Source organism: Scleropages formosus, chromosome 10, assembly GCF_900964775.1.
Source record: "Scleropages formosus chromosome 10, fSclFor1.1, whole genome shotgun sequence".
Lineage (NCBI taxonomy): Eukaryota > Metazoa > Chordata > Actinopteri > Osteoglossiformes > Osteoglossidae > Scleropages > Scleropages formosus.
This window is the reverse complement of record NC_041815.1, coordinates 20,509,929-20,525,741: the sequence shown is the minus strand read 5'-3', so window position 1 is coordinate 20,525,741 and position 15,813 is coordinate 20,509,929. Positions and strand designations below refer to the sequence as shown.

The 15,813-nt window shown below is 41.8% G+C and overlaps 1 protein-coding gene across 4 annotated transcripts; it reads right to left on the bottom strand.

The window, feature by feature from the left end:
• Window positions 1-2,131: 2,131 nt before the first annotated feature.
• clasrp (CLK4-associating serine/arginine rich protein) lies at window positions 2,132-15,033 on the bottom strand. Of its 4 annotated transcripts, none has more exons than XM_018748893.2 (21): window positions 14,937-15,033; window positions 12,800-12,942; window positions 12,415-12,512; window positions 11,897-11,998; window positions 11,575-11,654; window positions 11,378-11,462; window positions 11,025-11,167; window positions 10,759-10,855; window positions 9,985-10,063; window positions 9,437-9,510; window positions 9,278-9,319; window positions 8,786-8,983; window positions 7,428-7,727; window positions 6,761-6,940; window positions 6,496-6,535; window positions 5,135-5,195; window positions 4,667-4,725; window positions 4,407-4,453; window positions 4,004-4,092; window positions 3,837-3,861; window positions 2,132-2,857 (listed from the first exon to the last, which is right to left on the bottom strand). In XM_018748893.2, the coding sequence occupies exons 2-21, from the start codon at window positions 12,896-12,898 to the stop codon at window positions 2,815-2,817; spliced, it is 1,941 nt and encodes a 646-aa protein (XP_018604409.2). In that variant the 5' UTR covers window positions 12,899-12,942; window positions 14,937-15,033; the 3' UTR covers window positions 2,132-2,814. The 4 variants fall into 4 exon arrangements, with proteins under 4 accessions (XP_018604409.2, XP_018604411.2, XP_018604410.2 ...); XM_018748895.2 differs by having other exon boundaries at window positions 7,428-7,724; XM_018748894.2 differs by having other exon boundaries at window positions 12,800-12,939.
• Between the last annotated feature and the right edge of the window lie 780 nt (window positions 15,034-15,813).

Sequence of the window (15,813 nt, the reverse complement as noted above, 5' to 3'; positions counted from 1 at the left end):
ACCCCGCCCCCAGCCCGCGCGCACCAGTCACCCCCCCCTCCCCCTCCTTCTCTCGTCTCCTCTCCCCTCCCGCACCCTAGCGAAGGTAAATACAGCACACCTCGCGCGTCTTCTCCTGTAGGTTATGGACAGCGGGAGCGAGCGCTCGGGGATGTTTGCAGTGTGTGCGAGTGCGCCGCACGGGAGCGACGCGCGTTCTTTTGGCCGGACTTGACCGAACGACGGCTTTCTCTGCGCGTTCTCGCCACGCTGTAAGTGTGTAAACCAGAGCGCGCAGCCCTGGCACTGTGCGCGACGCACCGGCTGAAGGATGTGGCTCGGGAGGAAGTGGCTTCGGCTATTGAGGACGCACAAGAAGACAGGTGTTCTGCTGGCCCGCTGATTCCGAAACCAAGAGAGTCGCATTTCGTTTTGTCTCTTCGCTTCATATGACTATCATGCCCATGGCACAGAAGAAGGCAAGGCGCACTCCAGTTTGAGTTAAAATTGCACTGACGCTGCTCAAAATGTCAAATTAGGAACATCATCTTAACCTGAGGTATAATTATTTACACAAAAGTGTTATGACGTGAATATATACAGGTATTGAATTTACGAAAAACCTCCATCTACTGATTACATACTGACACCTCGTTTTTATATTAGCGCTTCATGTCGGAATTAGACGATCGGCTGACTGTGCAAAAATGAAAAATAGCGCCACCTGGTGCCAAGCAACTGTATATAGTCAGTCCCATCTCCAGAACAGCGACAACACTTACATGTGACAAACGTCGAAGAGCTCAGCATGTCGCGTGGATTTAAGTGAAATCCGGGATGATGCTCTCGATGGACTCCCATGAAAAACCATCCTTTGTATGAATCAAACTGCTTACACGAAGTTGCCAGACAAATATCTGTTATTCTGCAGCTTTTTTTTTTTTTTTTTTTTTCCGTTTTACTTGAAACAAATGTATCATGTTCCTGCAAACGCTGGATCGCATTACAAATGTAACTTTAAAAACACGTGCACAAATTCTTGGTTACCCTACTCTGGTGTTTGTTCCAGCATTGTGTTACAGGGGAGCGTGATTTCTAATGTAGCAAAAGTTCCATGTTCTGTTTCCAAAGTTTGCATACAATCTCTTGCATTTTCATTATTAAACACAAGTACGTAGACAAAACATAAGCCACTAATAGAACGAAGAAAGAAACGCATTCACAAGCATTCTTGTGGACTCACCTACTCACATTACTGGTGTCCGGCCACAGATTGCCCCAAGCGTCCCGTTATTTGTCAGAGAAGTTGGATGACCAGTCCACAAATAGTACTGTTGCCCTGCTGTCATATGTCACATATCAGTCTATGAAAGAATCTGGACCAGTGCCCCACGCATCACTTTTCTGACCATCTTTATCCTCCTGCACTGCCACAGGACTGGGATGGTGCCAGAAATGACCATCTACACTTATACCATTTGTTTGTGATTTTGAAACAAGGACTTTTCTGTGCCAAATGTAAGGACACATTCATAAGCAATAACTGGGTGGTGAGCTCCATTCCAGGAATAGCTTCGTCTCCTCACTTTTCCCTTTAATGAACTGTTACTCTTTGTTTACAAAAGGGAGGCAGCCCTTGGACCTGCTCTTGGCAACTACCTCCCCATGTGCACGGTGTTTGAACTCAGCTGTTGTCTTGACTGAATAACTCGTACAACTGAAGGAAGACTTGAACAAGTTAGCTGTGAATCAGCCGATAAAATTCACTACCGAGCCATTCACCTTCAGTGGACATTCTAAAGGTGGTGTCAGACAAATTGTGTTTGTACTCATTTGATTGGTGCCGTTCATTCCCCTAACAGCTTAATAAAGGCTAATTAATTACAAGCTCAGTTTTAAAAAATTCCTTATGCACAGTGGGTCATCAGAGCTGAGAACTGCTGCATCAGGACTGGCAAAAACAACCATTGACCCTGTACTACTTACTTCTCCTATGGGACTTAAAATCATTTCTCAGTCAGGGGGTTAACAATGGTTTTTTCAGTCATGTACACAAGTTCTAATAGGGCCCACTAATACATTCTTAGCTGTTAAACCATAAAGCTAAGTTTCTGTTTGTAACATCATCCGTCAAAGAATTAACTGGCCAAAATATGATTGGTATGCCTTTTATTTGGAACACCTCAGTGAACTGTTATTCAAACAAAAAATATTTTGATTTTCCTGTCACTAGCAAGAGTACAGTAATGGCAATATGTACAGCAGAACAGTATGTGTGGGAAAGGCAGTTTCCATACAAAAAACAGTCTTCATATTCATGGAATTTCAAGTTAAGTACCATCCTCAGACATTTAGAAAGTATTTACACATGTCCATTTCTTTCCTGTTGAAAAGCAGTTTGGATCCCTCATACTGGATTCAGACAGAGCACTGAAAAACTAAAATTCAGGGAGTATTTCAGGCAATTTTAAGGTCCACCCCATTCAATATTTTGCTGCATTGATTTGATCCTGGGTTCTAGCCTAATGATGCATTATGATCAAGATTGTAACCAAACATACTGTTACATACAGTGTTTTGGAGAGGTTTCAGTACAGGAAGTTCACTGCAACTTTGATAGACCCCCTCTGACCATCTCTCTTGGAAGACAGCGCTCTTACAAGTCGTTCTCTCTGAGTGCCTTTGCTTCCGAAGACGGTGTCTGATCTGTAGCTGACTGTGAGCGCGTGACCACCTCAGTTAAAGAATGCCTTAGGGAGTAGAACAGTGGTGTAGGGACTATGGAGACAAGGCCAGGCTATGCCATGGCGAGGAGGATAGCACTCTGAGGGAGTTTTAGTATCTGTAGTATGGACTCCGAGAGCGGGAACGAGACCTCCTGGGAAAGGGGGTATTTAAACAAAAACAAAAAAAAAAAGAAAACAAAACCCTTAATACTGTGGGCTGTGAAAGTACAGAAGAAATACATTCCAAAAAATCTTATGCACAAACATTCTCAGTACATATTTTACAAATATACCTTCTAAGTTATTAGTATTTTTTAGTTACACACTTATTATTTTGATATCTGACTTTTATCCAAAGCTACTCAGAACTGTATTTTCACAGCTGTATATTTTACTGTTACAAAGTTCCTTCATCGGGGTGAGTGTAGCGGGGCCCACTCTGAGACTTGAACCAGGAACCTTCCGGGTTACAAGTCCAAGTGCTTTCCAGTGCTATTGCCCTAACAGAATTAGGGTGTGAAAGGGAAATGCCCTTTTCCACCAACCACTGCAGAAAATGTACAATGAACTGCACCTTAGTATGTACCAAAAATTTACATATAATAGTGCAAAACATCTTATGGTGTCATGTATCCCATAGTATTTCCATGCTTTACCATCTGCATTACCAAGGTGCGATATTTAACAGGGAAGTTACCACAGTAAATTTTTGCATAAAACTGCTAAAAACGCACGGGTATGGGTTCAGGAGTCCAAAAAACATGGAATGCTATTTATATACATTGGTATTCCAGAGGCAACATACATAAATTATTTACTGTCCTAACTCACTGTCATGAAGGGGAAAAGAATCAGTTTTTCCACCTTACCAGGTCCTCTAGGACAAGGCCCAGGTGTATGAGTTATAATGGTGCCAAGCAAATCAACCAGTCTATCCTCCCAGGGATGTGCTGCTCTGCATTCAGGCTGTTCCCCGTTGGCGTGCTATCCTATAGACCCCAGAGCCTTTGCCAAGAAGGACTTGGCCCTAACAACTCACAAGGCCTCTTGTGTGAAGGGGGTGTATGTGTTTGTGCATGTAAGATCTTGGGACAGACTCAGGCCCTTTCTCATGCCAGAGTCTTCACATACCTTCTGGATGAGCTATGTTCCCGATCTAGAGATAGAAAATAAGTATTGATTTATTATCAGTTCACTGTACTTCAAATCATCGCAAAAGTTAAATTACTGCAGACAACCCAAACCTTAGAGCTTCCGCTAGTTCCTTTAAAAAGCAGTGGAGTTATAGCTCTACTTACTGTATTTGTAGGTAGGAGAGGGCGAGTGGCTCTGCCTTCCATATTGCCTCTCCCACTCGTCCCTCTCTTTTTCCCGCCGCTCCCGTTCCCTGAAACAAGCATGAAAGGCTGGTCAGAGGTAGGAACAACACTTCTGCCTACACATCAAGTCACCCCGTCAACATCTGCAGGGTTCACAGCATGCTTATCACAACAGAAAAACATGCCCCTGTTGTTTCAAAGTCACAACACCAATAACTTCTATACTACAATTAAACATGTTATGATTTATACGTCTATATATTTTCCAATTTATATATATAGGTACAAATATTAGTGCAGAAGACCTACAGCAGTGTCCAACTTGGAGCTTGTACCATCAGCCATCAGATTTGTCATGCAACATACATGTGAATACACTTACTTCATGCGAATCTTTCGTGCCATGGCTCTCAGCTCACCCTCCCGCTCCTGCAGCAAAAACACAAAACAGATGAAAACAGCAAGCTGTAAGCATAGGGCAGTGAAGGATCATCTGGGGGAGAAAGCAGCCTGTGCCACCTCTATAGGGACAGCTGAAGCCAGGGAATGGAGCAGCAGGACTGGGAGGTAGGTTTGTCAACAGCTCTGAAGTTCATCTGTGTGTATTTGTGATCACTGGTGAGGTTAGCTGAAGTCACGCACCTGTCTCTTGTGCTCCTGTTGTTGGATTTTCACCTGGGCAGCCTTCTTATCCGCCTTGCCTGAGGGCAGAGATGGAGAGGTGAAGGGCTGTAAAAAAAAACTCTGCACTTGAGGCTGGTGGCCTTTACTTCTGATCTGCTACCAAGGAGTTTCTAATGTGTTTCTAGCAGTTTACAGACTTGCCACTTTAAAGTAAGTAAGTGAAAGCAACACAGTGGTGCCTGTGGAAACCCTGGGTGTGTAAGCTTGGGCCAGTATTTTCTGATGACTACTACATACTTATATGCTACTCCACTTCTCAGTAAATATCACGTCCAATGAGACTGCTGCACATGGGTTCCCTGATGCTAACACGAGTGGCACAGCTGTTCTTCATTTACACAGCTGAGACAATGTGAGCTGTAAAGTCACGTGGCACTGTGGTTATGCAAGGTAAGTGGGGGGATGAGTACATGCACGCATGCTCACATTGCTTGTTTAGGGCCTTCTGCATGCGCAGCCTCAGCTTCTCTTGGGGCGTCATCTTGGGCTGCAATGGACACAGGGCATTTCAGCAAAGATCACTGGGTTATGAAAACAACACTGAGTTTGAGGTGGTAGGAGTGGCTACTTAATCACCATCACAAAGCAATATGAGTTGCACCAGGTTTTTTTTCCCCAAGCCATCTGCAGAGTCCTGTGTGAGGATCATTATCTGGGAGGAGGACAAGTGAAGTTGCTGTCACACATGACCAAAGGTTCTCTGTGGAATGGAGTTCATGGGAAGTTTGGATTCTCCAATGCGATCCCCTTAGAAAATCCCCTGGGTTGTGCAGCAAAGAGCTAGCTTGTGTTCAGTCTCATGTAGTTGTGCTGGATTGATCCCTGATCCCACTGTGGTACACTGGGAGATAGTGATGTATGTGGGGTGGGTTAGGTCAGACTGCTGAGTGGTGGCATTCCTATGGTATCCTATACCGAGGTAGGGAGGTATAGTGATGATACTGTGATATTCCTCTTCTACAGAAAGATAGGGCAGCATACGAGTCTGGGTTACAACAAACTTTAAATGAATTAAAAAATTAAAAAAAAAGAAAAACTATTTCCCCTGTCCATTTCTTCATTTTCATATTTATTTTCCACCCCCTATAAGTGAAATGTCTTTTTTCCTTGTGCAACTGGTTTTAATGCTTCCTCCTGCCTGCCTCAACATGCCCGCTGAATCGCCACGAACCCACTCCTGCGGCCTGGAGCTGTGCACCTGGGCCTCTCACCCTTCATGTTCTCCCCCCCCCGACTCACCGCTGAATGCAAAGCATAAGACAACGTGGAAAATGCAACAGCTAAACTGTTTGGAAGGCAGGCTTCCGCTACAAAAAACCCAGAAAACCAAGCTTTGACACTAAGGTGGGAAAGAGAGATGCCCCATCTTGTGGTCAAAGAGACAGTTTAAAAAAAAAAAAGTGAAATGAAAGGTTCAATATAAAGCCTAGTAGTAACCCAAAAACTTCCCCTCACCTAACTATATATAACACAGCTAGTGCTACACACAAATACAAATATAAAATAAAAGAGGCAAAACACAAAAAAATATGAAAGGACTCATCTCAGTTTGTCAACTGTCTGGTCAGAATGCAGGAGCAGTGGGGGTTTGAGCTAAAACAGTAGAGCGTGTTGGCGCAGAGTTAAGACAATCAAATGGAACTGGAAATCAAATACTCGGGGTAGAGCACATTAGAACAGAGATGGGTGAGGGGCAATTCCCTGGCCTGAGTGACGACCCTGTCAGCCTGTCAGATTTGAGGCGCGGACTTTAGCAACAAACACAGGCAGATCAAATTCTTACTGACTTTGGCAGCTCCCGTCTCTTTACCACCAGCAGTGTCAGGCCTGAGGAAGAAAAAGAGCCAGCCTATTTAGTAAGTATAGTTGTAGATGTAAGGGCACAAAAATCAGTTCTTATTACCATTAACTTATTTTTGAAGCACTAAAATGCAAGATAGAACAGAAAATTTGAATACTGTAAAAATATCGGTACTATTGTTAAGCTGTACACCTGTATCTCAAAGTAGGAAATAACACTGTCAGTTGGAAATGGCAATGGTGAATACTCACTTTCTCAGCTTATCACAGAGAGCCATGGCAGTAGGAGGGGCATGTCGAGGGGGAGGGGAAGGGGAGCGGCTGAGCCCAGGGGACTGTGTGGGGCTGGCGCTGCTGCTGCCTCCTCGTCGGGGACCGCTACTACGACCCTGACGACGGAAACGGTCACCTGTCCGAGAATCCGACCGAGACCTGCAAGAGTGCATGGACACCAGCTTAGATAGGTTATCATTTAGGTGAAAGAGTCTGAAATGTCCTCAATGTTTAGAGGAAATTTTAGTGTTAAAGAAAGATTTTAAAACACCTGAAATGTATAAGTAAATGGGAGCTGAAAAGGGACGTGCGAGTAAAAAACCATGGTTATTACTACTGTAGAGCTCACAGAGGTCATGACCAATGTCTTTTTTTGACCTCAGTTTCTTTATACTTGGCAGATTATCTAAAAGTGACATCAGAAGATCAAGAAAAACACCTCAAAAACATTAGCTCCACAATCCCTGCAAAGATTTGAAGCAAACAAATATATCGTGTGATCTGTTGCTCTGATGACCTCTTTTAGTTTTGATCTGGCTATGTGCCAGACAAAGATAATGAAAGCTTCAAGCAAAACTGAAAATATTGCATACAGTAAATCTGCAGAGAGAGCAGTGCTGGACTTCAGGCTTGAAGCATGCCTTACCTGGTGCGCCTGCGGACAGTGTGGCGCCGCCCCCTGTCCCTGTCCCCAGAACGCGAGCGGGACCGAGACCGGGACCGTGCATAACGCCGACGGGCTCCGCTGTTGCCACCGCCCCTTCCCCGAGACCGTGAGTCAGAGCGACGGGAACGGGAGCGGGACCGCGAGTATCGGCTGTCCCGCCCCCCCCGTCGTCGGCTGCGACGTGAGCGGCTGGAGGACCGGGAGGAAGAGCGACGGGATGATGAGCGGGAGGAGGACGAGGAGGATGTCGAAGAGACACTGGAGGATGAACGGCGTCTGCTGAACAGAGAGAGAAGCACATGAATGTGTTAATGTCACAGGCCATCTTTTTAGCTGTGTACAGCAATCACACATCCCACTTCAGACCTATGGCCATAATCCTGTGCTGCCTTTTTCCCCGTTTTCACAAAAGTTAACACTATGGAGCCTGTAAAATATCGAATACAAAATGCACCCATGTATAATATGCACCAGCAATCTCAGGTCTTGCATAATATAAAAATCTGAACACCTGATAGTGTTTTAATGTTTAAATTAATTATAAGATTAATATTTGCGCAGTTTATATAAAACCATGTTTAACCATGTCTGGACGTGCATTATGAAAAAAATTGGAAGAGGGCAGTCAGCCGTGAATTTGACACTGCAAAATCAATTTTATATCGAGTGTTCGATCATAGTTTTTGGACATTCTTTGAATTATACACTTATGTGAATTAACACTTATGTTAACTTCCTTAATGTTTTGAATAATGCTTTGTCCTTATTTTTGCAACTGCGAGAAAGGTTAATTAATGAAATAGTGAAATTCAGATACGGTTATCTTCAAACTGTTTCGTATTCATAAATCATCCTATAACTACAACTGTAAAAGGTGAGTTGCTTCTACTTTGCCGCCATGTTGTGGCAATGCGATGTGTGATGTTCCTTTGGTGTTTCAAGGCCATTACTGGACAAGTCATCAATAACCAAACTCGTCCAGAATTCACACAGATAGAGCAGGCAGGTCTCTCAGATTTACTCAGTCTCTGGCTACAGGTGTAGCAAAACAGTCATACGGACAGGAAAATAATATTTATTGTACAGGCTTTATTTTTTATTGAAGAGAGTTAAGGCTTTTGTGGGGGGCAATACAATATAAACCGTTCAAAAAGCTCAGTACAGTCCTGTTAATGTTTTTTTTTTGCTTGAGTGTACTACTGAGTAAATTTGTGGAATGTTTTTGTTTCAATGGAAGCGCTACTCAACCCTCCATTTCACATCCTTTGTAGTTGGAAAAACGTGACTGAAACGACGGATGAAAAGCCAAGGAGAAGCAGAAAAGGAAAGCTACCGACCGGGAGCCCCTGCTATGACCTGCAGGGTGGTGCTGCTGAGAGTTGGAAGGGGCATGGCTGGCATGGGCAGCAGGCTGGGGTGGGGCAGCAGGAGCACCCTCATCATCACTGCCCCCAAAGCTGGTGATGAAGGTGATCTTCTCTTGTCCTGGGGAGCGAGAACGGGAGCGGGACTCGGAGCTGGACTCAGACTGTGGGCTGTGGAGACAGGAGATGTAGGCCTTAGCTGCAGTTTCCTGTCTTACTTTAGTTTTCTGTTTCAGCTTACTAGTTACCTTGAGCTTTGTGCTCATTCTGGAATAAAGCCATTGCATCATAATTTAAAAAAAGTAGCTAATACATCACTGGTAATGTTTATGCCACAATTAAACTGGACACAGCATAGTGTTTTATGCCATACACCGAAGGAGTTAATAAGGAAGCTGAGTAAAGTCCAACATGTACTGCTGCATAAAAGAAAAAGTAAAGAGAGAATAATTCCAACAAACTCACCGCTTGTAAGGGTCATAGGTTGGGCTGTCTCTCCTGGCATAGCTAGGAAAAATGTAAAAATTGAAAAATTAAAAACAGAGCAGCATGAGAGGAATGTACATCTTTACTTTTTAAGGATACAGTGGAGATGAGGTATTCACAATGCAGGGAAAGGGTTACCTAGGAGGACTGATTTGTCTTCCCTTTAGTCTCTTCTCCCTGAACTCTCTTCTCTGTCTGCGAGATCGCCGTCCCTGCATCAGAACAGGTAAATTCAGGTGTATCCAAAGCACAAGCAGTCAAAATGATGTAGTCTGCTGATACAGTCAGGGGGTTAGCAGCAGGAGAAGCAACAAGAACTACAGAATCCACCGTTTAAAATGACTGACCGTCAAACACCCAGAGAAACTTAAGAGGACCGACATCAAAGTTTTTAGACATTATAATGAAATGTTGGGACTCGAATGCATATAATAAGCTTGATGGTATGGAGTAAGCCACATATGTTATGATTCAAGGACTACCTATAACAAACAAGTTATCCATGAGCCACACAGTTACAAGGATTTACATAACGTAGAATTCAATTACAAAACTGACTGATAAGACATGATCAATGATATTGCAATCTAAGTAACTGTCACATACTGGGAGATATAAGTAAGCACTACAACTGCAGGAAACACATCAATAGGCATTCAAGCAAAAATGGACTGTTCCTCTCTCACCGAGTACATGGCTTTCTCTGCCTCTAGAGCCTTGGCATGCTTTATCGCCTCCACTTCCTCTTTGTCTTTCCTCAGCATCCTGCCACATAAAAACATCAGTTAACATAAACAGGCTCAGCAAAACAGTTTAAATACACCAATACTGAGACAGTTCCACAGTTTTTTCCTTTTTGACATAACCTAGGCTCTTTAAACTGTTATAACAATATAGAATTAGTTACTGCTCTTCAAAACTAGCCAACAAGCACTTCCTGTCAGCACAATTCTTAAAGACATTTAAACAGCATGCAGTTCAAAACTGACTGCTCTGCCTTTGATAGCTACTTGAAAAGAGAAATATGAACTGCTGCAGCCTGGCAAATAAGAGTTGGGAAATAAACTATAAACTGCCCTCTATTGAAACATCAGAGGTGCAGAAAAAAAAAAAACAAAAAACTGAAATCTAAAAATTTTAACTGGTGATGTAGGGCAACTACGTCTCCGAGCTACTTACCATACAATATATAAATATTATTGTATTTACTCTGGTGAATACTGGGCTGACGAAGCTTCTGTTACCTCAAACACATTATCAGCTTGTAAACAAAAACAATGCCCCACTGAATAACAATTAAAAGTTTAAAGCAAATAGTAATTATTCATTTACTGTATTTAAAAGCATTTATTTGGACTAAAACTGTAAAAGAAACAACAGCATAACCAATTACTTTTGAACAAATGGACATTATTGCCATCCACAAATTTCTACAAATTAAATGGAATATAAAGACTGACCTAACAAAGTCTCCATCAGCCATTCCGTACGGTGTGGCCATCTTATTGAGCTCTTGGACTTGCTCTTGGTTCAGCTCATCTACATCCACCTCCACATCTAAAACGCCCATGCAAACAAAAAAGCAGGTTGAATCCCACCTACAGCTGTAGCACCCTTGAGCAAGGTACTTACCCTAAAGTACCTTAACATTTTAAGCTCCTTTGAAGAAAAGCATCAGCTAAATTAATAAATGTAAATGTAAAGCAGCAAAGGATGATGGACTCACCAATGTCAGGGATGCCTTCGTCCTCATCTGACTCACTATTCTCCGAGTCGTCGTCAGCCTCCCCTTTGTCAGGATGGCTGCTGGGCTCTGTCACTGTGCTGTCTTCATATGTGTAGCCTATCGATGCCTTTTTCTCTGCAAGTCTGAGCAGCGTGAATGCTATTTCAGCCACATGGGGACAGTGTTGACCATCTTACAGTTTTTCCACTAAAACATGATTATGTGGTAAGACTAAAGTGTCAAAAAAAGTTACTTTTTACTGGCTATCACACAAGAGCAGATCAGAATAAATGGGCAAGATCCCCAAGTTTGCCACTTTTTGATATAGGATTCACAGCAAATTGTGGACTCACTTCTTTTTTTCATCTTCGTTTGGCCTTGGCAGGCCACCATACAGCTCATCCAGGTAGATCTGATATAGGCACTGTTCCTCAGAAACTGCAAGGGAAAAACAAAGTTCTGTGAGCTTTTTTAAATTTAATTTAAAAAAAAAAAAAAACCTGCACACAATGTGATAACGTCTCACAATACTTTTTTTTTTTAAACTCACTGCTGGCAAAGTCATTCTGTACGAGTCCCCTGTAGCGCTCATAGTTGCATTTCCTCTCCTCAGACTCTTGCTCTGGTGTGCTAAAGGACACAAGCATGTTTAAAACTGTTCATCACACAAATAGTGGAAAGCACCACCAACTACCACAGGAACTCAATGCATGAATTTCTATGATCTGACCTGAACAACCTCAAATTTCAGAGTACTATAAAATAAGTAAAACAACTAGAGGAAAAAATGGACAAAGGGATACCACAGACAATACAGTGCTTACTGTAGAATTCAAATACAGGTGTTTACTTGATAATTCAGTAATACTCACACAGTATTTAAGAGTGGAGGGGTATAGGTGGGAATGTAATCCAGATGTGCTCTTACATCAAACCTATCAATCATGTTGTTGGCATCACCTTGCCATGGCATCCTAGAGAAAGAAATCCTGTTTTGAACTACTTGCTTATTCAGTCACTTTTGTGAATGTTGAAAGCAGATCTCAACATGCATTTGGCAGTAAAGTCCCACAATGTGGAGGTGGGGGTTAAAAACTTACACTACCATAGCTCAAACTACAAGAAATAATGACACGCAACAGCAGTAATGAATTTTCACTTAGTACTTCAATACCAATTGACTTAAATCATGACTATAATTCTGCATACAATGAAGAAAATTGGACAATCTCAAATAAAGCTTTGTCTAATGTACAGAAAAGTTGGGAAGTTAAAGGATATGATTATATCATGGGCTACAACAGAGGTGTGTCAATGTGCAGTGGCAGCTGTGTTGGCTGTAACTGGTGAGAGGTCTGAGGCATTCCCTTTATGTGGGAGGGAAACTCACATATTGGCTGGACTCTCTGCAGCCAGCGCAACTGCAGAGTCCAGGTGAATCTTGTAAGCGCGGCCATGGACTTGCAGAAACTGAGCTGGGTCCTTTTTCTACAGGAGAGAAGAGTAGAAGAGATGTTTACAGCGCCAAGTAATAAAGTATGCCATATTTCAATAAAGGGAGATGCATTACTATCCTTACAAGTATATGACAATCTAGAAGGTATTTCACAAAACAGAATTAACCTGTCAATGGTCAAACGCTCACAGGCGTAGACAAAAGAATTGCATATAAACGTTTGTGGAAGTCAGCCTTCTTAGGGATAAAGTTCTTCATGGAATAGTTCTGTGAACACAAGCAGCATCAATAGAAATACAACAAAAGCAGTAGCACTCACTATCTTTTCATAGTATTCACGGCGCCGCTCGCCACGGCGCTTGTAGTCCACCATCATGCCGCGCAGCTTGCGCTCATGCTTGCGGGCCTCCTGCCACATGACCGCTCCGCTGGGGGTGGGGGCGCGACGTGGCACGGTTGCTGCTGGATGTGGACAACCAGTTTTTTTGTAGCACCAGAAAGGTTCAACAATTTTTTTCCTGTTTTAACAGGAATTCTGTTGGATTAACAGTAACTTAATTACATGTTAATGATGTGTGCCATACAGATACACAGAGTAAATCTTTGACATTAACAAATGGTTCAACTGCCAAAGCCATATTTTCAAACACCAAAATGTTTTACTTAATTTACAAATTAAGGGAAAAAACCCATACACAGTAGAATCCAGATTATCCAGTCTTTGTTTATCCAGCCTTATTGCAGATTTCTTTTTTTTAATCTTTTGGAGGTTTTGTGAAATGGCTTTGACTGAAAACTTGTCCAGTTTAAAACTGCATGCAAGCATCACACAATGATGTTTTGTGAACTTTTTTATTTTACTTTGTTTGTTGTGTGAGAAAATGTAACTCTGGTTTGTTTTCCTTTAGGTTTTTATTAAAAGCAGTGAACTAATCATTATCACTCACCATTGAAAATTACTAAAGTTTTTTTTTTTTTTTTAAAAAAAGAACTTTTTATTTCATTGCTGGGTGTATATATGTCAAATACAGCTCATATTACATGTGGTTAAACATTACCCAGATTTTTTTTGTGTTATCTGGCCTGTTCTTATTTAAGGCCAGATAATCAAAGCTCTACCTTACACAAATAATGAATGAATGAACCTTTACATGCCTGATTTTAATAAAGCACAATGGCTTATTATATTTCACTAATTTGTTACAATATACTACATACCTCACCTGTAACATTTACAACTTCAATCTCACTATAATAATTCTACATTATATGATTTACACACAAACCACAAAAAATGTAATCAACTAAGATATCTCAAATCATCAGTTTAGTGCTTAAAAATTGAACATTAACTTAATTCACTCATAAAGGCTGTATGACAGCAAGTAGAATAAAATCTTACATGTATACTTCTAAAGTAGAATCTGTCAGTCACAAATTAGAATTTATTTGACAGTTAAGTGTTAATGACCAGTTCAGCTGTTCTACAATCAATGGTGGCAACACCTGAGACCACAATTCTGCAGCTTAGTTTTTTTTCTTTTTGTTTTTCCCCCCTGGAAAGACAGACAGTTCACACAAGCTATTGCAGTGGCATGTGACAGATCCAGTTCAACAGAGAAGCATAAGGGTGAAATCCAGCAGCACTATGTGAGCAAGAAGACTGAAACAGATCAGATCACACATAGACAGGAGATCATAAAACACTGCTACTTCAACAGGGATGATTGAATGCAGACTATATGATGAGTATGTGGACTGCTGGAAGGCGAAAACAACAAGAAGAGGCGCAAATTCGTCAGCATGTCACGCATTACAACGTGCTATACCATAATTTTTCGACAAAAAAAGAAGCAGTTACATCCCGACGAGTTAAATAATCAATTGTCGCCGTCGGCAGAGTTACCGCGCCGGTCGCAGTTTCCCCCTCAGGCCTGACGGCGACTGAACGCCGGTCTTTACTACATAAGTGAGATTAACTTGCTTGTTATCCGGAGAATGACAAGAAGTTTAAAGTTTTTAGGGTGAATGATGCACGCTGCTTAACGCGAACAACACACGGACGAAGGAGATGGTGGAGGAGTAAACTCACGTTAGCCGCTAACTTGTTAGCGGCTTAGCCGACCTGCTGCTAGTATTTAGTTGATAAAACTACCAGCAAAATAATAACGCAATTAAGTTACATAAAGCAGTGGTTACTTTAATACACGTGGAGTGTATTGGTTTTACACTACTAAAGGAAATTAAGGTTTGGTATGTTTTCTAAATGAAAACAACGACGTGCTAACCTAGGCTAGGGGCCAGTGGCGTGTATTAGCTACATCGCTGATAAATTGAGTTCATTACTTTCTCTTCTATATTACGATACGTCGGGAACGCATTTCAATGGCCTTTCTACAACACAGGGACAAAAACTGTCATACATAACTAGCGGTCTCAAAGACAATAAGAATTACCTTTTCTTTCCAAACACTAAAACGTTTGATATATCAAGCACGTCGACTCGTCAGAACATGTCAGATTTTACACGAATAAGACAGGCCTCCTCTACGATCCCATAATTCCTCTATGGTGCACCAATGACCCGGAAACATTTTGGGGGAAGTTCATTTATGACCCGCTTGGGCTTTTGTAGTTTTTAAGGACGTTGTTCCTTTATACGTACAGTAGTCACACGATGGCGCAGCTGCCCGCACTAGTAGTTTACAGCGGTTTATAACTGACAGAAAATGTGTGTGTGTGAAATAACTGAAAGGAAAATGAAATGATACACTGCGAAATCGAAAAACTTTGATATGCTCTTAATGTACATAGTGATACGTGCATCCCACCTACTTTTTAGTATTTTTTTCTTTAATATTTTCCTTCGTTTAATTCACTTTGTGTGTCAAGTGATTTCATCTCACTCACTGTCTGGTGTTGGTACTGTTACCAACATCAGAGGAAATCTCTCACTCACTTTCATTAACCATTATCCTCCAGGGCTTCAGCGAATTACTGTGATGCGAAAAAATGTAGAAAAAAATTTTGCTATGCTTTTAAAAAAAAAAGAAAAAAAAAGGTCCTTTAATTATAAGTATCCTGGATATCTATTTCAGCAGTTTTGGTACCAGTAAAGATGTACTTGCTTCACAACCCTCAGGCTCAGGATGCATTTGATGTAATAAAGAGGAATGTACAGGTAAGGGGTAGTGTAGCGGTTATACCTGCTGCCTTTAGCCCCCGAAGGTCACAGGTTCAAGCTTCACCTCTGGCTATATTACCCCTGAGCAAGTCCCTTAACCTAAGCTGTTTTAGTGAAATTACTCAGCTGTATGAATGGGTAAATAGTTT